We start from the raw sequence: 24,641 nt of genomic DNA, 5'->3' as shown, positions 1-24,641 counted from the left end.
TCTATGTGACAACTCCATGAGGTGGTCATTACATTTTACAGATGAGGAAATGGAGATACAGTATTGTGAGTAACTTGCTCAGATTCATAGAACTGGTAAGTAAATGGCAGATGCCATTTCCAACCCAGGTTCATTGGGTTCCATGTGTGTTACCAGGATGCTCGAATGCTTTCCTTTTCAACGTATCTTATCTCCTACTGAGCGTCCTTTTTAAATAACAGGAAGCCAAAACTTTCATAAATCTCTCACTGCATGTGTGAAAGCAGGCAGCTCTATAAAATTGTCATGTAAAATACCCTGAACTAAGAAATGAATCGAAGGGAGCAAATGTGGTAGTTGATAACATCCTTGCTCTCACTATGTGGTGAAAGGGATTGTGCACCTTGATGGTTCTTTTTATTTTTCTATAGAAAACACCCTTATGGGTAGCACAAGTAAGTCAAGCCTCTTGTCGGTATGTGTGAACATGTGTGTATGTGCATTTGTTTCATTTGGTGAAAGTCTTGCTCCCACAGTATTGCTCTCTTCTCTGTGGCCTTAAACCATAAAGGTTGGCCATTTTCCTGACCATCAGAATCATACGAACATCAAGGCTTGAGTTGTACTTGGTGTGATGTGTTTGAAGCCCCTGGTGTGTGAGGCTGAACTTTTAGTTACTTGGTATAATTACTGCTGTCCTACAGATGAGGATGTGGGCTTACAATAGTTAAATGGCTAGCTCAGGTCACAAAACGTGAAGCAGAACCCAGCATAACCAGAGGCATCATTTTTGAAATTAAAGAATAATTCTAATTTTGAAAGTATTATATTAAGAACTATTCATTCTCAGAAATCGGACATTGGAGAGAACTTCAGTTCAGAAGTTGGCCACTTCTGCTAGTCCTGGTTCTTTTCCAATACAAAGCCCATGGCTCACAGTTTCCTATATATTGGTTCTCAGATTTTAATGTGTATATGAATCATCTGGAGATTGTGTTGAAACAGACTTGATTCAGTAGATGTGGGATGGGCCCAATGTTCTGTACTTCTATGAAGCACTCAGGTGATGCTGATGTAACTGGTCCATGGACCGTACTTTGAATACCAGGTCATAGGGTAATGTGAATTCTTAATTTCATCATTACTGCCAAGTTATATTCCAAAGTGATTGTACCAATTATACTCCCACCAGAAGAATATGGGAGTACTTATTTCCCACATGTTCTCTCTAATGCTTGAAAACTATCATAATGCGTTTTTGTCAATCTGATAGGTAAATCAGGGCATCTATGTTTTTTAAAAATATGCTTTTAATTTTTAACTAATTTATAGCATCTTTTTATATGTTTATTGGCAATTTGCTTTTTGTCTTAACTGTCTGCTTATATTCTTGGCCCAATTTTCCATTTGAATAGTTTTGCCCTTCTATTTTATTGGTTTATGTGAATTCTTTATATGTTCTAGATATCAGTCCCTGGTCTGTTAAATACATTGCAAATATTTTTCTCCAGGGAAGAAAGTTCAGTGCAGTAGAGATATCCAGGGACTAAATGGCAGTGAAGGTGCTTAGCAGGTGCACAGTCGCTTCTTGGGAAGGAATTTGGTGCCCCCAACAACTGTTTGCACCTTTCTTTCCCATATTCATATGTCAAGTAAGAGCTTATGATACATGTCAAATTGTTTGTGGGATTCCTTCATGAAAGGGGTGCAGGGCCAGGATGCAGGTGTGAGTCGCCTCTGGACCACCAGTGCCCAGCAATGAGTCTAGTACAGACTGGACTCTCAGAAAATATTTAGTGGATAATTAAGTGGGCAGAGTTGGTTAGATGTGTGTAGTTACAGGATTCCTTTCAGGATCTGCTCTGAAGTTCAGCTAGGGGTGCTTTGGGTCCTTGAATAGGTGAAAGAAGAGGATCAATAAAAACCTTTGCTCCCAGTTAGAGGAAATCACCTTCTGGAAGTCCTGTCTTCTCTCATTTATCTTTTAGATATTTTGGTGCTCAGAGAAAGTAATAATAGCTATAGCCAATACTGACATAGTACCTTTAGTATGCTTTATATAATTCATCCATCTGATTTTCATGACATTCATATGGGGTAGGTGTTATTACTATTATCCCCATTTTGCAGATGAAGAAACTGAAGCCTGGAGCATTTAATAATCTACCCAGGATCATACAGCTAGTAAATGGCAGAAGTGGATATGAACCCAGCCAATTGGCACTCTACTCTGTGTTCCAAAGACAACATATGAAAACAGTAGGCCTGACACCTAATAGGTACCAAAAAATACTAGTCTCATTGCCATCTCTCTCCAAGAAGGATGCCTTTTTCAGTCACTGACACCCTGTTTATAGCTTGGCAGAATCCAATCTTAGATCTCCATAGCCTTTGTCTCTGAACCTGTATCTGTCCTTGCTGGAAGCCCCATGATCCCAGGTTCTCTTAGGAACCTGGCAACCCCTCTCCCCATCTAGCCTGCATACAGATTGGGGCTTTTCACTATCAGGATCTGTTTTTTTTTTTTCCCCCTTTAGCCCCAGCATCCTAATTGGCACCTCCAGTCCCAAGGCTTTGCATGGTGCTGCCATCTGGTGGGATAGATGGCCACTGACACTCCTCCCTGAGGAGTGGACACCTGCCATTGCCCAAGATTGGTTCACTGTTCCTCTTTAACTCAGTTCAGGGGAACCTCTGAGAATATAATGGATTGGTGGCTGCACTCCATTAATGATTGGATTTTCCCAATTTTAGTGTCAAAGATATTTTGAATGAAAGCTTACACTCAGGCTATGCATGTGAGTAGGAAAGTCCTACTAGCTCACTCTTAAATCCCATCAGGAGGATAGCAGCTTCTCCAGTGTAAAAGATGGGTGAAGTTCAAAGGCTGTGCTGGGCAGACCCTACCAAGGATCTCTGCTTCTTTAGCACATTCTCACTTCCTCTTGTGGAAGGAGTGGGAGGAGACACCAGATTTACATCCTCAGAAGTTTAAAGAAAGACTTTTAGAGTTTCTGCTCACATTCATTATCTGATTACCTCTTCAGTCCTGATGAACTATCCAGGCATCTGATAATGACTCCACAAAGCAGAATTTATTTAAAGAAAAGGGGAGGTGACATTCATAGGTTAGATAAATGACCTAACTTGAAAATCAGAAATATCTTCACAGTGTAGGATGAGTGATAGCAGCTTTCCAGGTTCAGAAAAGAGGCCCATATTAAGACTATGAAGCTTAGATTATATCCACATGTCTGGAATAAACTAGGTGTGTCCAGGTCAACTTGTCATTCAGACAAAACCTCAGAGGCTCAGTAATTACTTGTTGGATTGAATGCAATTGAATTGAGGATCAAAGATATGAATTCCAGGAACTGTTCATAAGAGCGCTTGTGTGTGGTTCACTTCTAACCTGTGACTCTGCAAAATCATTGTGGCTAAAATCTTTGTGTTCCCTTTTACCCAAGGCGGTCTTGAGTAGAAAGTTAGGGTCCTGGGAGCAACCAGTCTTCCATTTTGAATAGCCTGTCAACCTGTGCGGACCACTGCACTACTGATGATAAAGACAGACATTATAAATAGAAAGCCAACGAACTGGAGCCCAGCTAGCTAAGAAGAGATGAGCCCCTTGCCGCTATAGTTTTAATTCCTGTTAGCTTGCATTAGAGGAGACAGAAGTGATATTGCTTGGTAGAAAAACCAAGTACTGCCAAATAGAAGGATGAAGCTTATGTGACTGTGCTCTGGCCTCAGGAAAGGAGGGACCATATCCTGGAAGGAGATTCACATGAGCCTGAGCAGCCACAGTGTGTACCTTTCTGGAATATCCTATCATTTAATCTTCAAAACCAGTCCTTCAGTGGAGTGTTGTTTTTATCTGATACTTGGGGGAATTTGAGCTCACCGTTGTTTTGAAACTTGTCCAAACTCACATAACTAACAGGTGATGGTCCAGAGGTTAGAACTCCAGAGTCTGACTGTCCCTCCAGGGAATATTCATTGAATTGGTGAACTCAACCCTGTGACCTTTTAGAGAAGAGAGCCTATTCTGTGCTCTTATCTGTGTTCTTGGTATATTAATGCCCTCTGTGGTCACACATTATCTTAGAGCATCAGCTGATACAAAATTTAATGTCATACATTCTACTTTGTTTTTTCTTGAAACTTTTAATTTGAAATCCCCCTGCACCCCTCAATGTGAAAAACAACTATGGTCTCCTCTCAGTCTAACTTGTGGTACATTAGGAAGGTCCTGGTAAGAGATGAATTTCTAGGGCTCCCTTTGGGAGAGAGTGAAGAGTGGAAGCCAGGATGATACCTTTGCCATCAGCTGTGCCCAAAGCCACTGCCACTAAGTCCATCCAGCCTGAAGAAAACCCAAGTCCTCCCTTTGTGAGCTGAATTATGCTTGCAGAAGAGGAGAAGACCCAGGACTTCTTCTTTGTGGAGGCAGGCAGCAGACTGACCTATCTTGATTTTTATTTTTCCCCAGAAACTGTGCACATTTTCTCCTGTCATGAACGTGTCCCATTCATGCACTCTATTCTCCTCTCTCTCCTCTACCATACCCATTGTTCTCTCCTTCAACTGGAGGTGAAGAGAAATCTTCCCAGATCCCTAGTTGGTGCTTCTTTTCACAGTATCTTTTGTCAGCAAAGCACTGGATGAAGGGCCTTTGGCTGGTCGGGCCATAAAGTGCCTCTACTTTGGTTTTGTGCCCTCCTTTTGTAGGGCTAGTTTTTTGAATTCTGAAAAATTCCCTTGAGAGAGCCACTCTGAGCCCTAACAAGTCAGGTTAGAGTGATGCCACTCAGGCTGTGCATGCAGGAGCTGCAGCTCTGACTTCCAGGCCAGAAGAATGCAACTTAGAGTAGGGAAATCTGTGTTTTAAAAAGCCCCAGTTTAAAGAAATTCTACTCAGGTATTGAAAAGTGGGTGTTCAATAAGAGAGGGCAACATGAGCACAGTTCTGTTGCCAAAAGCAGCGACAATCAATATGTATAGGGACTGTACATGTTGTCCTTCCACTTTGTGTCTCCTCCCACTTACTTTCCTCCGGGCATTTCTGTGCAGGGTTTCTCTATTCACCGGATGAGCCTGGTCCCAAATGAATGAAAACTGGGGTTTCAGGACATGGTCTTTAGGCATTGACTTAAAGAAAAATCTAGGTAGCAAAAAAAAACACTTGGGAGCAGAAATAGGTTGTTCAGAGACATCGATTCTGCTTCCAGAAGATTCAGGGGGAATCTTGACCCCTTTGACAACTGCCAAGTCTGGTGACACCCCAGGGGGCCAGGAAATAAAGGTCAGGGTGGAGGCCGAAGTGAGGCCAAGGAAGGAGTGGATGACCACAGGGCCTGACCGCTTAAGTGGTCTCTTGGGGTCCTGGCAACCGCAAAAGGATAGCGGAGTCAGTTTTCTGGTGGGACCTGCTCCAGAAGCCCCACAGTCAGGGCAGATAAGGGGAACTGAACCTCCAGATCCCCGGAAGCCAGGGATTCCTGCGCAAAAACCAGAGCAAGGGCAAGAGCTGGAATTCCCCTACCAGCAGAATCTGCCGACCTGGGCTGGGGCTGGAGGCGAGCCATCTTCGGAAGCTTGGGTAGGGGCAGCCTGCGCGGGCACGGGTGGAGGCTCAGGCGCGTCCCTGGGGGCGGGAGCTAGGGAGGCCAGCAGGTGGGGCCCGGGGCGAACTCCGCCCCCCCGCGCCTTCCTCGTTGGTCCGCAGCCGCCCAGCCCCGGCCCCTCTACCGAGCCGGAGCGCGATTGGTGGTGGCGCTTGTCGCTCGGAGGGGGCCGGGCCGGTTTGCTCTGCCGCTTTCCCTGCCGCGGCTGCCGCCGCCGCCGTCCTGCTAGCTGCGCGGGCCGGTCGGACCGCCAAGGCAGCCGGAGCTTGGCGATGGGAAGCGGCGCCGCCGCGTACCCAGGCAGTGGCAAAGTTTCCCAGACGTGTGCATCGGGTCGCGCGGCTGCCGGCCACCCGTGACCGTTCTAGAAAGGCTCAGGGATTTTTAATTTGGAAAAAATTCTGTCTCATTTCCTTTGTCAGCTCTCTCCTGGTAGCCAGCGGCGCGAGCTGCAAACTTGGGCACCGCGGCTCCACAGCCATCAGACCCGGTTTTGGAGAACCTCGCGACTCAAGTGCAGCCCCAAGCGTGCTAGGGGGTGTGATCGCTGGGCAGTCCCGGGCGCGCATCAAGGAGGGGCCCCCGGGAGCTCTATATGGAGGTGGGAGTCCAGAATGGTGTGCACCAGGAAGACCAAAACTTTGGTGTCCACTTGCGTGATCCTGAGCGGCATGACCAACATCATATGCCTGCTGTACGTGGGCTGGGTCACCAACTATATCGCCAGCGTGTATGTGCGGGGGCAGGAGCCGGCGCCTGACAAGAAGCTGGAGGAAGACAAAGGGGATACTCTGAAGATTATTGAGCGGCTGGACCACCTGGAGAATGTCATCAAGCAGCACATCCAAGGTACTGGCGCCGCAGGAAACTTGGGCCGCCCACGAGACCCGGGAGTGCCCATACCGCGCTGGGTGTTTGGGGTTAGTGCGCATCAATCCCGCGAGTGCCGGGCTTTGGGGCCGCAGACGCTTGTGGGCTGGGGATCGGGTTCCTGTTAGCTTTTACCCGCGTGCAGGACCCTCAGTATCTGAGACCCTGCGCGCTTTCCCAGGGCACATGTGTGTGTGCGCGGGGCTGCACAAGCGGGTGTGGGCAGCTCACAGTCGATATGGGGGCCCGCTGCGCACGTGTCGAAATGTGCGTGTGACACCAGGCTGGTTGCTCACCGGCTTTCGGGATCGCACACAAGTCCAGCTTGAAATTGTGTGCGTGTGGACGTGTGTGTGTGTGTATACAAGAGAGTAGTAGTGCAAAAGAGCTCATTTGGTTACTATAAGGGACTAACAACGAGATACCGCTTGACTCTAGCTATTGGCATTTAGGACCACAGGCTGCGGGACAAGCCCAGGCTAGGAAGATTGCATACCCCCAGCCCCAGCCTCAACGCCAGCCTCCCTATGCTCGGTCCCTCAGCGACTGGGAATACAGGGATGCATCTGTGACTGGGTGGCTAATTAAACCAACAGTGATTCTCACCTCCACTATGGCCCGCTGGTCTAGGACCCTCCCTAGGAGCAGGTGTCAAACCCGGGAAGAAGCGCTGGAGCCTGAGCTCTGTTCACTGCGGTGGTGCCTCCGCCCAGGACAGATAGAACCCGCCCTGGGCTGAGCCTTCCCGGCACCAGGCACAGGCGGATCCCTCAGTAGCTGCACTTCCAGGCCCAGGGAGCGGCTGGGGTGGAGCGGACAGACCTATGCGGGGTAGGACTCCGGACAGACCTATACTGGGTGGGCCAGGAGTCCAAGACTGCTCTGGACCGGTGCACTCCAGGCTCTCGCTCGGAGTCTCAAAGGAGGGTGGGATGCGGGGCATTCTCCTGAGGTAACCCCATAGGATAAGCTGTCAGAAGGAAGGGATGGAGTTCTGGGCACTGGAGCCTCATACACACACACACACACACACACACACACACACTCACACACACACTCACACACACAGGTTCCTCATGCTCACACTTGCTTTTTGTCACTTTTTGGCATCTCCTGCTTTCTATTAGGAGTGTGAGCTTCTTAAGGGCAGGGCCAAGCCTAGTTCACCTGTGAACCTGGCAAGCCCACCAACCACTGGGGCCAGCACTGGAGGACCTTGACAATATTGGGTGGAATTGAAGGCTGTCTGCCCCAGGAGCTCTCTTGTTTACACCTGGGTGTCTGGGTTCCAATCCTTGCACCTGCTGCCCTTGCCCGCAGGGTAGGGAACTGTTCTCTCTGAATCTGGTGTGTGCACCTCTGCAAGTGGCCAGAAGGGTTTGTTCCTTTCCAGGGAAGGCTCAGCCAGGTTCAGGTGAGTCTGGAGAGCTGTCCATATCTATTGTGCTTCTTGACTAATCTTAAAAACAAGCTGGTTGGCTTTGACAGTTTCCCAGAAGAGGGATCCTTGACAAATTCTTCTTCAGTCCTGCCTCTGCCTCTCAACCTGGCATTGAGTTTGGCAGACAAAATTGTCTCTCTGATGTCTGCCTGTTGCTATTTCTTACTTGTCATCTTCATCCTTTGGGTTTGGCTTGACAGTCAGCAAAAGAAATACAGTGTTCGCCACAGGGCTTTTCATAATGTTCTGTGGGAGACATAAGGCCGTATCTTGCTTTGACACTTCCAGTTTTGCCTATAGATTTCAAGAAATTTTCATTCACATATACTGTGAGTGTGTATGTGTGCTCAAAATTATCTTCTTGTGTCATTCTGTCTGGTCAGGGAGTAGGTGAGCAAGGTACCACTTGGGAAACACGGAAGGTAAGTTAGGAGCCTGTGAGCTCAGCACAAAGGGCCCATCATGTTGATGGTGGACCAGGTGGCATGATTTATAAGGCTTCATGGGAAAATGCATGAAATGTTGAAGGTGAGAGGCACCTTCGTGATTTTTTTCCAGGAAACTTTGTAACTGCATATTGTTTAGAACTTTCAAATTTATTCCTGAAAAAAAAAAAAAACAAAACAAAAACTGGGGAGATGGGTAAAAAAGAGACCAGGATCCTTGGAACATGGGTCCAGTTCTCTTATATGTGCGATTTCTCCTGAACACTCCTAAATGTCTGTAATCTTAAGAAAGAAAGGCCAAGGCCACAACTTATAGTGGGGTGGGGCAGGACAGTGACTTGGTAAAGACTAGACATGAGGCAGTGGAGTTCAGTGTGTCAATGACTATGGCTCCCTCCATGGTGCCAGAGCTATCCCTAAGTTTGGGATTAGGGAACACAGGTAAGAGGCCCAGAAAGGGGGACTGGTCACATTCAGAGGGAGGGAAAGGACAATGAGATCAGACCCCTGTGCTTGGTAATGGGCCATGCCTGTGTATCCACTGTCAAGTTCCCTCCCATCTGTAAAGCAGTTTGAACAATCCACTTGACATCATGGAACTGAGAGGAGCTAGACAGCACTTACTGTTCTAAGAACTTTGCCTGTGTTGACCTATTGACTCCTCACTTCTAATCAGGTAGATAATATTAACTCTATTTTACAGACATGGAAACCAAGGCATGAAGAGGTTATTTGGTCCAAGGACAGGCCATTTCAATTTAGATGTGGTGTCCCCCAAAGGCTCACGTGTGAGACAATGCAAGAAGGTTTGGAGGAGAAATGATTGGGGCATATCCTTAACCTAATCAGTGAATTAGTCCCTGATGGGATTAACTGAGTGGTAACTGGAGACAAGTGGGGTGATGCTGGAGGAAGTGATTCATTCTGGTTTGGCTATGAGGTATATATGTTGTATCTTGGAAGTGGATTCTTTCTGCTTTCTAATCATTATGTGAGCTGCTTCCCTCTGCCACACTCTTCCTCCATGATGTCCTGCCTCACCTTGAGTCCTGAGGAATGGAGCTAGCTACTTATGGACTGAGACCTCTGAAACCGTGAGCCTCTAACCTAAATAAACTTTTCCTCCTAAAATTATTCTGGTCAGATCTTTTAGTTACAACAGCAAAAAAGCTGAGTAAAACAGGGTCTTTGTTCTTTTTTTTTTTCTTTTTCTTTTTTTAATATATAAAGAAAATACATTTATTTTGACTCTGGGTTCTGGAGACTGGGACAATGCCAGCATCTGCTGCTCTGTTTTTTCTGAGTCTGTATTCTGAGTATGTAAACCATACACTATACTGTCCCCTACATGGACCATAGCATCACAGGGAAACTGCACTCTCCAGGAATCAGTGACAATGGCGGAAGTGGATGTCAGAGTAAGCAACCTCAAGGGTAATAGAGGGACAACTGGAGTCAGTAGTTTTTCTGGGTGGAGATGCTTACCTTAGATAAGCTCAGGAAACTGTGGGCTGTGTTTTATTTCCTGATGAGGGGCAGAGGTTACATGCACTTAACTAATGCTTGTTGACCACCCAGGGCAGTCCTGGAAATTCTACAGAGAGCAGGTGCTGGATGGCTGAGTGGATAAATGAAATTGGTACCCAGTGTTGATGGCCAGTGCACCAATTAGTCATTAATAAAAGTGGTGCCATTCTCCAAAGGATATATTTAGCTTTGGAGTCTTGCTCAGGCTCCTCTTTTCTTTGGAAGGAAAGTTGTCCTGGAAGCTGCAAATGTCACAGAACATTCTGCAGGATGTTCGATAGAACTTGCAATTAGAAGAGGCTTTGGAGCGTCACCCTAGAGATCTGTTCTAGTCATGACTGAAAAGTTTATTTTCCTCTTGGGGATTGCAGTGATATTTCATTTTAATTTGTTTTCTGATTGAATGATTTAATTAGATGGTGTTTGGGAATCTCTTGGGAATGCAAATTGTATTTTTGAGTTTTTTTTTAACAAAGTATATGTTAATTGAGCTAGTGAGTAACTTCAGATTTTAAAACAATGATTCTGAGAGTTTGGAAACACAAAATAAGTATTAGAACAGGTTAAATCTTGGGACCTTGAGATAGTGAGGTAGATGAAGGAGAGATTTTGCTAAAGGAAGACTTAGTGTTGTAGAACTTAGGGAAATGAAGTGTTGATTTGCTTCTTATTTTGGAAGTCCAGGAGAAACAAAAATGGCTTTCTCCTTTTCTTGGTTAGTACCTTTCTGAATCTGTAAAAGAATGTATCAATATTTAAGAAAATATTTAAAAATGTATATAATTGTCCATGATTCACTCTAGTTTAATAATTATTTTGCAAATTTTGAGTTTTTCTTCTAGCTTTGTCTATTTGCTTTCCTATTTTAAAATGAAGATGAAATCATGATTTAAACGTCATTTTATATTCTTCTTTTTTTCACTTCGCATTTGGTAGAAGCATTTTTCTATATTTGCTACATAGTTTATTGGTTCAGTATCTCTCTTGGAGGTCTAATGTGTGCCAGGCATTGTGCAGGGGGAATGATTGGGGATAATAATGTCTAGATGTCTCTTATCTGTGTCATGGTGGACTTTTTCCCAAAAGATAATAGAAAGAATTGTTCTTATTCATCCTGTTTGGAGTTTAAGTTAATCCATTAATTGAAATATTGGGTCCAAGAGGGAAATCAAACAAAATATTACAAATATGGAGTAACTGCTTCTAATGTTATTCAAAATGTGCATCCATTGGCCAGTCTTCTCATGTCAGGCCAAAGTTTTGTCTTTGGGGTGAGTCTGACAATATGCTCCTCTCCCCTTCATTGCACAAACCACTCCTTTGGTGTCTGTTTACAGAAACTCATTTCTATTCTGTTTTAAATTTCACTGGGAACTGAAAGGTACTTAGGAAGCCATCTCCGTCTGTTTTGTAGTCTCAAATTTTTATAACTTTTGTCTGATCTTCTGCAATGATTTTGCTGATATGTAATTTGTCTGCTATGTTTAAGTGACTATCTTGTATAAAGTCTTTCTAAAGCATTACATTTTTCTTAGAAACAACCACTCCTGTCTTCTTAGCGGTCATATTTCATTGGTTTACATAATATGTAAGTCAATCATGCAGTTTCGGCGACAAGTGCAAATAGTATAAACAAACTTGGGAACAATCCCACTGGACAGCTGGAAAGCATACAGCTTGACAGGAGGAGATGTGAGCAGGGATGCTAGAGGAAAGCCCATGTGCATGGACAAAGGCAAAGGCATTCTGGAGTTTATTTTACAGAGGAAGTGGAAAGCATGTTTCATTTGTAGGGTTGAGTGGAGGGTCTTTCAAGAGAACCTATTATATATATATATATATATATATATATATTTTTTTTTTAATTTTGAGCTGGCATCTTGCTAAGCTGAGGCTGGCTTCAGTGATCCTCCTGTCTCAGCCTCCTGAGTCTCTGGGATTATAGGTATGTACCCCAACACCAGGCCTTATGCTTTATTTTTAATAATTACAGAGTATTCCATCATTGACATGCTATTATTTATTCAATGACTTCTTCTATCATGGGATATTTGTTTTGCTATTATAGTTAAAACAAAAATGAATACCTTCACTTCCTTTTTAATTTTTTTTTTTTTAAGAATGCATTTCCAGAAGTGGGATTGTTGCTGACAAAATAAACATTTTTATGAAAGGTTGCTTTTCAAAAGGAAAACCTTTTTACACAGCCACCAACAATGTACCGTTGTACCAGTGTCATGGAGTCTGGCCAGCACTGGGTGTTATCATTCAGCTTTTTTCTGGGCAAATGGAATCACTGTCAAATGCTCTGGCCCTTTGACTTGTACTCCTTTGATCACTATAGAACTTGATTTTACTCCACATCCTGATGTTTGTTTTCATTTTATGGGAACCATTTTCTCTTGGATTATCTGTGTTTGTGGTTTGTGTATTTTACATGTGTGTTTAATTTGTAGATTTCTTAAATAAATTAATTAATGAAAATATACATGATACCTGTATTATATATTATATACATAAGTCTTGTTTTAAATAGATGACTTAGGTCAGTGGTTTTCACACTGTGTCCTCAGGAGCTCCAAATTTCTAGAAGATTTGATCTGGGTTTGGAAAGCAAGAGGGCAAGAGGAGTCTCCTAGACCCCTCATGGTCTGCTTTCCTCCCCTCCAACCAATACACTTTCTCTTTCATCAGTTTTATATTTGATATTCTGTAAAATATTTCCTTTTTTCAAAAGGATCAGCTTCTCCTCCTCCTCCTCCTCCTCCTCCTCCTTCTTCTTCTTCTTCTTTTAAAAAGGTTGAGAATCACTGTTTGGGGAGAAGAGACCAGACTTTTACATTTTTGTGAAAGACGTTGGTAGCATAAAGAATTAAGGAGAGTAAACAAATCTGAAAGGAAATTGAATTCCTGGGTGGTGTTCTTATAATGTCTATTTACCCTTTTGAATACCGTGATTAATAATGTATTACATTATATGACTAATTTCTAAATCCATTATCTCACTTCACTGAGTCAAGATCATCCCAACAATGGGAGAAATGGGTTATTAACTGCACTTTGTTTCCTGAAAGTTTATTAGGCATATTACGTGCATATTAATGTACATCAGGTCCATAACAGCAGGTTGTTCACCACGATTACAAGCTATATATGGTTCCCAGAATCAGAAAATGTCCTAGGCATGGTTGCTCTTCTGCCCCCTGTAGCTTTCGGAAGTTGCCTACAATTGCCTGGTGTCCTCATCTGCTCCTTGATGTGGCAGCTTTTGGAAAAAGGAAATATAACGTTTTCTGAGTGCTTGGAGTTGATTGAAGGAAAGGGCATCATTTCAAGAGTAAATCTGTTTGTCTGCTGACATGAACTATTGCACACAAGATTATATTAGTAACAGTGATCGGCCTTTTGAAAGAGTTCAATAGTGGAGTTTAGGGTTGAGCCTAGTGACCTTTGTTATTATCCCGGGACCACATCTTCACAGGACAGAAAAACCTTGCCAAAGAATACACTTTTCCCCATGGCCAAAGAATTTTCATTTTTAGCCAGAAATGTGTAGGCTGTAAAATAAATGAATTCCACATTCTTTCCCACTCACTTGACATAAATTGTTATTTGCCCTTGATAAGTAGGTTGGTGTAGAATCTCAAGGAGAATTCAGAATGAAAAATGTTGGAGAGCCACAGTCTGGTTTTCTGGGCTGGCCTTGAAGGTCAACTTCAGCCACTTGGGTCAGGCGGGTCTGATTTTTCTGAAGATGTTTAGGGATTCAGAGCCACATACAAGGTTACAGGAGCGTCTTCATTGCCATCCTGTAGGATTTGTGACCTCGCTTAACTCAGGAAGCTGAATGGCCTATGGCTTTGCTGTGGGGATTGAGGGTCTCTCTAGGCTTGTTGTCCCTTTTCATTGCTTGATTCCATCCAGGAGCCAGAGACGAACCCTCTGCCCCATGGAGAAGCATGCTGGAGGGCCATCCAAGCAGAGTGATGCTGCACAGAAGGTTCTTTGGGGAAACAGCCGATTGAGTATGATGATGAATGTAACGCAAAGGGAACACAGTGGGCTCTGGAGGAGAGAGGCTTATACATGAACCTAGAAGCCCTCAGTGTTGGATGGATGCTAAAGTGGGGAGTAAGAGGTGAAGCGGCTGAGGTCTAATCCAAACCCAGTGAATGGTGGGCTGTGCTTTGCATGCTACCCTCCAATGCCTTTGGAAGGGTGGGTGGGTGGGTGTTCTGACTTGAGTTTGGCATGGGATGTTATCGGATTTTCCATGGCTTCTACAATGGTTNCAGGTGAGTCTGGAGAGCTGTCCATATCTATTGTGCTTCTTGACTAATCTTAAAAACAAGCTGGTTGGCTTTGACAGTTTCCCAGAAGAGGGATCCTTGACAAATTCTTCTTCAGTCCTGCCTCTGCCTCTCAACCTGGCATTGAGTTTGGCAGGGATATGGTTTTTCCATGGCTTCTACAATGGTTACCTTATCAAATCCCACTTTGCCTTTGGGGTTGGAGTCAGCTCCATTGTGCAAGGCAATGCTTGACTGTGTGTAGGGATCCTCAGTGTTTCCCCTTCCTCCCACACATGGCTTCTCATGCAGGCTGTGCTCCCCAGGGCAGGACCAGGATGAACACACCCCACATGTTGTATCCATTGTCACTGTGTCCCTGTCTTTCTCACCCAGGAAAGCAGATTAGTATGCAAGGCAATGTGACAACCTTGAAATCTCTTTAATTTATAAAGTTAAAGTTAATCATTCATAAGCTTTGGTACTTAAATTTTTGTTAATAACAAATTACCTCACAACTGTTCCAAAGCACGGGGTGTTGTGGCAGTAATTGGGAACAACTGCTGTTCCGGAATCTTCTCTGTGGGTCTGTCTATGTCCCACAACTCTGCTGAGTGTAGTCAACTGAAACTATAAGCAGAGGGATTCCTGGTTATATGAATGCTAATGTTTTGGCAGGTTTTATTCTATTTTTTTTTGGCTATGAAACTAGGGATTAAAATGTATTTCTAGACAGATCATTGCAGGGGGGTATGCAGTTCTGAGATGTAGTTCTCTTTCACCTCCTGACATTCAATTTCAGTTTTGTGACAGTTTGTTTTTGAGAGAAGAAGCTGCCCTAATGATGTTAGTTGAAACACCTAGGTATTCAGTTCCATGGAGATATTGGGAGATTCTTGTATGAAGCCACTGCTAGGATGCTATCGGAGATGATGGGCGTAATTAACTGGGCTGTGTTCTACTGTCCTTTAAGAGCTTACAAAAGCACAGGGCTTTGGAAAATCCAGAGAAGTGCCATGTGCACCCTTCACCTTGGGACAGGTGAGAACAGTGAAAAGCAATGCCTGGACCGGAGGCAGGGGGCCCACTCTTGGGCACAAGTGCGTTCATTCTACCAGTGTCCTGAGTTTCTGTGTCGGGGTGGGGCACCCTGATTTAAGATTCTCAGGTGCTGTATCTTAGCCATCTCGGGAGGTGTACTGGACTCACCAGCTTCTGACCTGTCCAGGCATCTCTATCCTCTGGGGATTCAGAGTGAAAGGCCCTTGAGATCCAACAGGAGCCGGAAGGTAATTCAGGGACCCTCACAAGACAGGATTTGAAGCTTGCATTCCTAAGTGTTGTGCTGATGGCATCTGGGGATGCAGGAAAATAGGAGAAAAATTGTTTAGGCCAATGAATGTGAGAGCAGGAAAGCTAAGAGAGGGTTACAGTGACAAAGGAGGATTCTAGATCAATCTTTGATTCATTTAATGAGTAATAGGCATGTAAGTGGTTGCAGGTTGACTGTATGGGGAAGGGAGGAAGCAAACCCTCCTGTGTCAGAGCCTGGGCCAGGGCTGTCCAGCATCATTGCTTTGTTACATTGTTGATTTTAATGGACACCAATGGATTGCTTTTCATCTTTACAACCTGACAGGTCTGTTTTTGGAGGTGAGAAAATTAAGACTTAGACCATGTGGTTTGGATGTGGCCTCTCCCAAAGCTTCATTTGCTGGAAGCTTGGTCCCCAGTGTGGTGGGCTTGAGGTGGTGGCATTTTTAATAGGTGGTGCCTAGTGGGAGGTGATCATGTTATTGAGAGCAATGCCCTTGGAGGGGATTAATGTAGTTCTCTTAGGACCCCAGTTAGTTCCTGAGAAAGCAATTGTTATAAAAAGAGCAAACTTGGCTCCTGAATCTCTCTTGCTTCCTGTCTTGTCACATGACTGCTTTTTCTGCCTTACACATTCTCCCATTGTGATGCTTCCCACCATGTTGTGATGTAGCCAGAAGGTCCTCACCATTTAACTATAGGCTGAACTTGGGGGCTGGCTGGTCTTGGACTTTCAGCCTCCAAAACTATGAGCTAAATAAGGCTTTTTTTCTTTATACTTTATCTAGCCTCAGGTGTTTTGTGATAGCAACAGAACAAACTGATATAGAGAATTTGTCCAAGGTTACAGGGCTGATGGTTGATGGAGCCAGGACGCTGTCTACAAAATCTATATTCTCTACAGAATAGAAAAGAAGACAAACAGTTTAAATGGAGAGGATTTGGAGGTCATTTTATTGAAGATTTTGTTTGAGTGTAAGCTTGGAGGCCTCTGGTCAAGCGGGAGACTGCTGAGAGAAGGAGCCAGGCAGGGAGCCTCATTTGTCTTTGAGTCTGCAAGGAATCCTGAGGTTAGGGTAGGCAGAGGGCAAGGGCGTTCTCTGAAGGGATGAGTGAGGTGCCACCATAGAGGTCACAGAGAGCCTTTCTCTTTGATCATTGTGGATCACCATGGGCCCCTGGGAATTTGTCCCTGTAGGGAAAGCAGAGAGTTTCAGCGGCAGCCAGAGCTCATTCAAGTTCCACTTGTGACTTTCTCGCACCTGTGGTGTACCTGGCCTGGTGCTGAGTGCTTTCCTGTGCCCAGGCAGTCTTGTGTCTTCTGCAGTGACCAGGTTGTCCTGGTTTGCCCCAGATTTCCCCTGTTATCAAACGGAAAGTTCTGAGACCAAGGAAGGCCCTCAGCCCTGGGCAGACCTGGATGGTGGGCACCCTCATGTCCTCACAGTGAGCCCCAGGGTAGAAATAGTCCTTGGACCACACCAGTGTCTTCTCTCACCACCCTTGACTGCTGACCTTGCAGAAGAGGTGTGAGAAGATGTGAGGGTCCCAGCAGCCCCTGCCCCCTTCTCCCTGCCCACAATGGCTGCCTCCTCTCTCCTTTGTTGTTCCTTCTGCCTTGGCACACTCTGTTTTTAGCTGTCTGGGCCTCTCAGGATTTGGAAGGGAAGAAACAATTGCTGTAAAGGAAAGCACTAATAAAGTGGTTTGGGCACAAAACCTCAGCAGCTGTTTATTTGCCCCAAACAGTAGGAGTCCGTATTAATAACCTTTTGAGTTATATGCTGGGAAGTTAAAAGTAAGCAAAAATCTTACTGGTGACTCGCAAATGGGACTTTATTCCTTTATTGAGCTGATCTCTCTTCCTGTTTATGCTGGTGACATTTTCTATTATCTGTGTGGAAGATCCGCTTTGATCTTCCTTGCAGATTTAGTTAGCGGTGCCTTAGCCGTGCCTTGGTGAGTGTCCCAAGGCAGAGGAGTTTTCTGGTTTCCTTTCATTGCAGTTATAATGCTTGGTGTTTATGTGGTTCCTGCCTCAAAGGATTTCAACAAGTGGGACAGCCTTTGTCTAATTAATCATCACATTTCCCTGACGGGAGCGAAGGAGCCACGGAGGAAGGGGAGGGGGGCGCGGAGGCTGGGGCCTGCCTGTCGGTTCAGGGGTTTGGAGGAGTTGTCTTGACAGTCTAGTGTCTTGCACTTCCAAATCTCGTTTTAATAATAAACTGATCCTCTGATTTGCTTTAGTTTCTAGAAGAGTGCATGAAGGAAAGTAGAACCTGCCGGAATTATAAAATAGATCCCCCAACTCTATAATGGGGCCAGGCTTGTTTTTTTTCCCCTTTTCTTTTCTAATTCAATAGAACCTGGGGATTTATATTCGTAGGGGAATCCAATGAAAAACGGATAGGAGAGACTTTTATCAGGGTCTGTTGGAAAAAGGAACCAGTGGGGAAGGGCTGCAGAAATAGGTCTGAACTCATCTGGAGAAGAGATGGGAAGAGGAGGGGGATTGGTATCTGTGGGGGCATCTATGGTGTGCTAACTGTTTTACAAGTGCCCATGGAAATGCCTTCAGTGCTTTACATTGGAATCTCGGAAGCCAACTGTGGAATGGTTTCATTGTCCCATTTTACAGATGTGGAATTCAGGGCTCAGGGATTGTAATTAACTTGTCCAAGATTAAGCACCTAGTAAGAGACAAGGCCTCATTACTTCTATTCAGTCCCTTAGCAAGAGGCTAACTAGGCGCTCTTATTTCTGCCCCAGTGATAGTCATCAAGATAATACAGGCTCATTCTTTCTCTAAGCAGGAAAGTTGCAGGTGAGAATGGGAGGGGGACTCTTGAGAGCAGCGAGGCCCTGAGCTGGGTTACCAAGTGATGGTTGTGGCAGGCTCCTTCCCTGGGGAGGCAGGGGTTGCCTTGCCAGAAGCCCACCTGGACCCAGCCCCCTAGGGTCTGAAGGAGACTCCAGGTGTGGTTGTTTGCAGCCAGCAGGACTGCTTTGCCAGGTGAGGATTTATTGTGAACAAGAGGGTCTCCCACTCAATCAGACCACAGCTTCATTTTGGGGGGTTCTCTATGCTCAGGTCATGTGGTCATGCAGGAACCATGAGAGGTACCCAGAGGAAACAGGAGACAGGTCCAGGCCTGTAGGAACTTCCCATTTAATCCAGGGAATAGAATATTTGAAGCTAACACAGGAGATCCACCTCAAGGCTGGTGTTGTCTACTGGGGTTTGGGAATGGGAGGAAATGAATGCCCGTGGGTGGTGGGGAGAATGCAGATGCACCCACAATTCCTGTTCTCCTCTGCTTTGGCTGGAACCCTTGCCTTCTTTGAGTCACATGAGAGGGTTTTCCCCTCCCTTCATTCGACAAGCATTTATTGAGCACCTAGCAAGTGGTCAGGATATTTCAGTGGAACAAAGGCATAAATAGGAAGGGGTTTTAAGGTGGCCAGGAGCTGTCCCATAGGCAAACACTTAAGGAAAGTGAGGTGTGACCCAAGAACATGTCTGGGGGTCAAGTACCAGGTGGGGGAAGAGAACAGTCGATGCAAAGACCCTGGAGCAGGGATGAGCCTGATATGAATGGGCAGCAGTGGGGTGGCCAGAGTGATGATGGGAGAAGGGGGTGGAGTTGAGGCCAGAGAGGGGCTGCTGGGAGCGGGTTGTGCAGCCTCAAGGGCCTTTATAGAAGGAATGCTCTGGAAAGATTGGGGAGCCACTGGAGGGGCTCAACAGAGAGGTACCTTTTATTTATGTGCTGAGGATTGAACCCAGTGCCTCCCACTTGCTAAGCAAGTGCTCTACACTGAGCTCCAGTCCCAGCCCCAGGAGAGGCAGTTTTTTTTTTTTTTTTTTTTTTTTAAATATTTATTTATTTATTTTAGTTTTCGGTGGACATAACATCTTTGTTTGTATGTGGTGTTGAGGATTGAACCCGGGCCGCACGCATGCTAGGCAAGCGCGCTACTGCTTGAGCCACATCCCCAACCCCAGGAGAGGCAGTTTTAAAGGTGTCAATCCAGGCTGACCTGAGGCTGCTTCCTGATTGTGAGCCCAACTCTGGTGGGCTTGGCACTGTACAGGATATAAGTGACACGATCCTTTCCTTTCAAGTGCACGTAACTGGGCTGAGAGGACAAAACAAGAAATGCTTAAGGATCTTTTGCAGCTAACTAATGAGAGTTAAAATGGAATTCTGGAAGAGAAAGTTGTCAGAGCAGACTTCATGGAAGAATTGGAACTTATGACGCATCTCTGAAGAATGAGGAGGATTTAGAGGAGTGGAGCGGGAGAGATTTGGAGAGGGCTATCTCAGTTATTAAACAAAACCAACAGTTACCTTGAAGAAGAAAACCTGAGCCTTCTCTAGTGCAGGTAAAGAGCACGCAGGCGGTGATGAGAATCAGTGCTGCCTTGACAGGGCCGGTGACCTTGGGCAAGTCTCTAACTACAGAAATAGGACAGCCACCCCTTAGCCATTGTATGCACTAATCAAATCCCTTTCCTTTGTTTCCACACACGCTTCTTCCTAAATCCTCCATAGAAAATAGTCAGGAATATACTTTCTTGCAACACCTAAAATATCAGATTTGAGCTCCATTTTAGTGCAGTTAGCTAGAACTTCCCTGGTTCAATCAAGCCTGAGCTGGCCCTAAGTTAGATTTGAGGCAGCCCCAACTAAAGCTCATGAAGCCTCAGCTGAGCTGAGTAGGAAGATAGCCCAGGGTATCTCAGCATGACCTGCTGCTACTCTGGGGTCCCAATGCAGAAGCCCCAGGGACCAGCCTTTGTTAGTGGAGAATGTTTTTGTTTTGTAAAACCCACTTAGTGTTGCTGCAGGCTGCAGGTGATGTCCAGAATGTGCTGTGCTGGTTGAAATTCTGGCTGGAAGGCTCCTTCCCGCCTCCATGGTGGAGGGAGAGTCTTCTTAGGAGAAACTTGTCTTCTTGCATCTCGACCTCTACTCTGAATTGCAGCCACATCAGCCCATCTTCCTGCCAGGGTGGATTTGATTTAACTCAAAGCAATGTGACTTATAATTTCAATAGCAGACAGGCAGGTGTGATTTAAGATGATTGTCAGGAAGATTCAATTTAATCTTTTCTTTCTTCCTCCTCTACAAAATGTGCATGTTGTTGTGTGATATAATTTTACTATGCATTCTTTACAGTTCAGAGTTAGGTGTAGTTTTATATCAAGAAGATGCACTGCATTTTTTTTTTAAATACTTAAAGTTCTGCTACAGAGGAATCCTTTGTAGCAGCAAAAAATAAAAGGGTGGTTTGCTGTTTTACAAGAGAGAATCATGGTAAATCATGAAACTTCCCACTTGAAAAAAAAACTGTTTTTTTTTTTTTTTTTATTGATTGTCAGGATTATTTTGGTCACTTGTTAAAAAGAAAAGAGTTACCTTCACAAAACAATCAAAGCAATTATTTTATTTACCCCAAACTGAACAATTGTGGACTTTGAATGTTTTTTTAACAAGAGCCAATTGTTTTTAGCAAAATAGCCATAAGTATTTTTGAGTTTATAATTACTTTAGGAATACAGAAAATGTGCATTGATTTTTTTAAGTCAACAATTAAATGTCTTATTGCGCCCCGGTCAATATGGGAAACTCGCAGGGTTGTGCAGCGTGGTGTAGTCATTCCTTCTTTCCTCATATATTATTAGCAAGGAAGGGCGAGCCTTCCTCTGTTGGCAGTTTCCAAGTCACATCTCCAATGTGACAGCTGTAGGCTGAAGGACCTTTAGTTAGAATCAGAATGTTCTTGAGCCAGAAGAAACAGCAGTGTCCTCAGGCTCAGACTGTTTACTGAAGGGTGGGGGACACAACACAACTTGTTGGCTACCCCAGGAGCCTCTGCAGTATCCTGGAGACTCTGGGGTGAGGATCTAGTGGTCCCAAATTCAAGCCCAGACAGTCTGTCTGTACACCCAGTCATGTTCCTCAACCTCGGGGGAAACATCTGCTGTGGAGAGGTTGATCCCTGGTTGTATGTTCTCAGCTGAAGCCAGGCCCCCTTGGTGGTAAGGGGAGGACATATTTTTCAGAGTCTCCCTTAAGTGGTGTCTTTTCTCCCTGGCCTGTCCCTAAACCCCACCCACCTGGGATCATCTTCAGGCACTGGGACTTAGCACTGTTGATGAGAACCTGACTGTGGGTCCAAGCAGTGTGTGATGGCTTCTGGTGGTGCAGCCTCCATGTCTGGGAACAGAGGTTATTCCCAGCCTTTTGAAGCAAGTAGTGATGCAGATGGATGAGGCAGAGAGATTTTGGACCAAAGAGAGAAACAGAAAGTAAGCTGGGGCTGGGATTGTGGCTCAGCAGTAGAGCGCTTGCCTATTACGTGGGAGGCCCTGTGGTCCTCAGCACCAAATAAAAATAAATAAATAAATAAATAAAATAAAGATATTGTGTCCATTTACAACCAAAAAACAAGACAAAACAAAACAAAAATAAATAAATAAAAGAAGAAAGTAAGCTGACAACTACCAGTATGTTGGTCATCTTTCTGTCACTGTGACAAAATAACTGAATGATCAACTTAAAAGCAGGAAAGGTTTCTTTAGGCTCACAGTTTTGGAGGTTTCAATCCAGTTGGTCTTTTGGTTTGGGCTTGTAGTGCGGCAGAACATCATGGTGGGGAGTGTGTGATAGAGCAAAGGTGCTCACCTCATGGTCACTTGGAAGGCGGGAGGGGGAAGGAGAGGGAGGGAGAAAGGGGAAGAGAGAGAGAAAGGAGCTGGAGTCCCAATATTTCCTTCAAGGGCACACTGTCAATGACCTAACTTCCTCTCACTAGGCTCCACCCCTTAAAGGTCCCATCACCTTGTTATAGTACCACAGGCTGGGGACCAAGCCTTTTGTACATGGTTCTTTGGGGATGTTCATGATCCAAACTATAGGAACCAGGCACATCTTATATGTTTGGCACTATGTGATGTACTTCCTATTATTTAATCCTTAAAATAAGCCTGTGAGATCATTAGCCCATTTTTCAATGAGAAAATTAGAGTGTAACTATTATTCTGGTTTTCCATTAGACTATTTCCTTGAAAATGGAGATCGAGCCCTAATTTTTCCATTTTCCAGTGATTCACACAGGGTCAGGTACATAATAGGGGCTGAGGAGGTGTTTGTTGAGTGAATAAATGAATAAGTAAACAAGCCTGCTTAAAACCTCTTAGAAAGAAGTGGCATCAGGATTTGCACCCAGGTCTTGGGCTCCAAAGCCCTTTGTAAGGGAAGCCAAGAGACTGAAAAGCTGCCTCTTGTCCTGCCAGGCCGGGGGTGGCTTCTCTTCTCGTGCTGTGTCTGCCTTCTGGGTCAGGGATAGGAAAAACGCATGCTCCCGGGTGCTTTCTCACAGCACCCTGTAACTTCTACTGCTGTGTTAAGGTTTAATCAAAAGGGGGTTGGAGCGCAGCGCTGGTGTGCGGGTGAATGGTTGCAGAATATGCCTTCCTACACTGACATCCCCCACGAATCCACTGGTGAGAAAAGCCTGACGCCTTTTGGGGGACCCTTTATGCCTTCATTTTAATAAAGCTGTCACTTGTGGTCATTTCAGACGGAAGCAATCTTGTGGGCACAAATGGGGAAAAAGAAAGCCGCACCAAAAGCAGAGTAAAGCCAGAGAAGACACAGCTGGACAGGGCACTCTTTCCAGAGGAGGGACAGGGTCAAGGTCATTTCGACTGATGTCTGGAGTCCATAGAAAGAAAGAAGTGTAGATTAATTTCCAAGAAAGAAAGAATTCCTCGGGCTCCAGGGCTAAGGGGAAATTGACCTTTGTCTTTCTGAAGTGACAGACACTCATTGTCCACACTGGGGTCTGTGGAAATCTCAGATTCCACCATCTCCAGGTGTCTCCTGGGTGGTGGTGACAAGTTAGGTCTCACTCTTGTACACTTGGGAGAGAGGTGGCAGAGCCAGCAGCTGTGAGGAAGAAGGAATGAGGGGGCCTCTATTATAGGGTCAGGAGAGGGGGTTTCCTTTCCTGCGTGCTGGGGGGAGTTCCTGTAGGAGACGGATTCTGTGGGGAGCTGAGCCGGCAGTCAGGCAGCTGGGGAATCGCCCACCTGTGGCCGTGGATCTGAGAATGAACTTGGCCTGGAACATTTTCCCTGCTCTCTGCTTCCTGTGCTTGGGAAGGGGCTTCCTCAGACCCCACCTGTCAGGATAGAACAGCCTGCTAGATTTTGATTTTTTTCATTTCCTATTATTCTCTGATATTTCCAATTTGAAAAGAGTCATTTAAGCACCGGGGTGGAAGAGGGCATAGTAGACATGGGGGAAAAATTGAAAATGTCATTTAAAAATGACTATTCCATTCTTCCTTACCTCAGCAGACAGATGGCTGTCTCACCTTTTGCCTACAGTCAGGAGCGGTAGCTGGTGGGTCAGCCAAGGAGAGCGGTGATTTTATTTTCCTTTTCATTTCAAACAGATTGCATAGCCCTTGGCGTGAGGGGGACCAGTGGAATGAAGCTAGGGGCTGGGAAACTAATTACGCCTCCCTGCATGGCTGCGCTAGTTAATACCAAACTGTCATTGGGGCTGAGTCCTCCCTGGGGCAGAAAAGCTTCCCAAATTCTTTATCTTTTTTACTTTGCCTTGGGAGCTGAGGCCTTTTGGGTTTTTCCAGTTTGAGAAAACAGTTTTAAAAAAAACAAAAAACCAGGAAGCTTTGCACAGCTCTGAAATGGCACTCTGGGTTCTGGTTGCCAACATGGCATTCCCATGCCCAGCAGATGTCCCCCCTCCAGCTCAGCCTCCTTGCTATAGTGGAGGTGAGCAGGGTTTTGGAGCCACTTAGACTTGGCTCAAACCCTGGTGCTGCCACTTGCCAGTGTGATGTTGTCAGAGGCTGCCCCGTGTATTTAGGACTGGAAGCAGATTGCAGGTCCAGGCTGTCCCTCCCCACTCCTAATGGTGTGGGATCCAGAATAAGTCACCTGAAGAGTAAGCCTGTCTCACTTGTGATCCTGACATTGAGACCCACCCGGGTGCATGACATGGTCAGAACAGTATCACCAAGGGAGACCACACACGGCGAAGGATAATCAGACATCCAGTCTGGCTTCTAAATGGATTTTTAACTTTTTCATTAAACCAGTACAATT

At 45.2% G+C, this 24,641-nt stretch overlaps 1 protein-coding gene and 2 long non-coding RNA genes across 5 annotated transcripts in view; 2 read left to right on the top strand and 1 right to left on the bottom strand.

The window, feature by feature from the left end:
* Nucleotides 1–5,786: 5,786 nt before the first annotated feature.
* Galnt18 (polypeptide N-acetylgalactosaminyltransferase 18) overlaps nt 5,787–24,641 on the top strand; it is a 338,683-nt gene continuing 319,828 nt past the window's right edge. Inside the window, exon 1 of one of the 3 annotated variants that reach the window (XM_048788340.1) lies at nt 5,787–6,455. In XM_048788340.1, the coding sequence (XP_048644297.1) occupies nt 6,221–6,455 (235 nt within the window). In that variant the 5' untranslated portion in view covers nt 5,787–6,220. The remainder of the gene's footprint in view (nt 6,456–24,641) is intronic. The other 2 variants (XM_048788339.1, XM_048788338.1) reach the window with 2 other exon arrangements.
* On the top strand, nt 6,462–18,000 carry LOC125612056. The gene is made up of 3 exons (XR_007342315.1): nt 6,462–7,890; nt 14,186–16,563; nt 17,989–18,000. It is a non-coding gene; the product is annotated as an uncharacterized LOC125612056 (long non-coding RNA).
* On the bottom strand, nt 16,425–24,641 carry LOC125612058. The gene is made up of 2 exons (XR_007342317.1): nt 23,860–24,641; nt 16,425–16,685 (listed from the first exon to the last, which is right to left on the bottom strand). It is a non-coding gene; the product is annotated as an uncharacterized LOC125612058 (long non-coding RNA).

This window comes from Marmota marmota, unplaced genomic scaffold (assembly GCF_001458135.2).
Source record: "Marmota marmota marmota unplaced genomic scaffold, marMar, whole genome shotgun sequence".
Taxonomy (NCBI): Eukaryota; Metazoa; Chordata; class Mammalia; order Rodentia; family Sciuridae; genus Marmota; species Marmota marmota.
The sequence above is the reverse complement of the archived record's forward strand: the minus strand, read 5'-3'. Positions and strand labels throughout refer to the sequence as shown.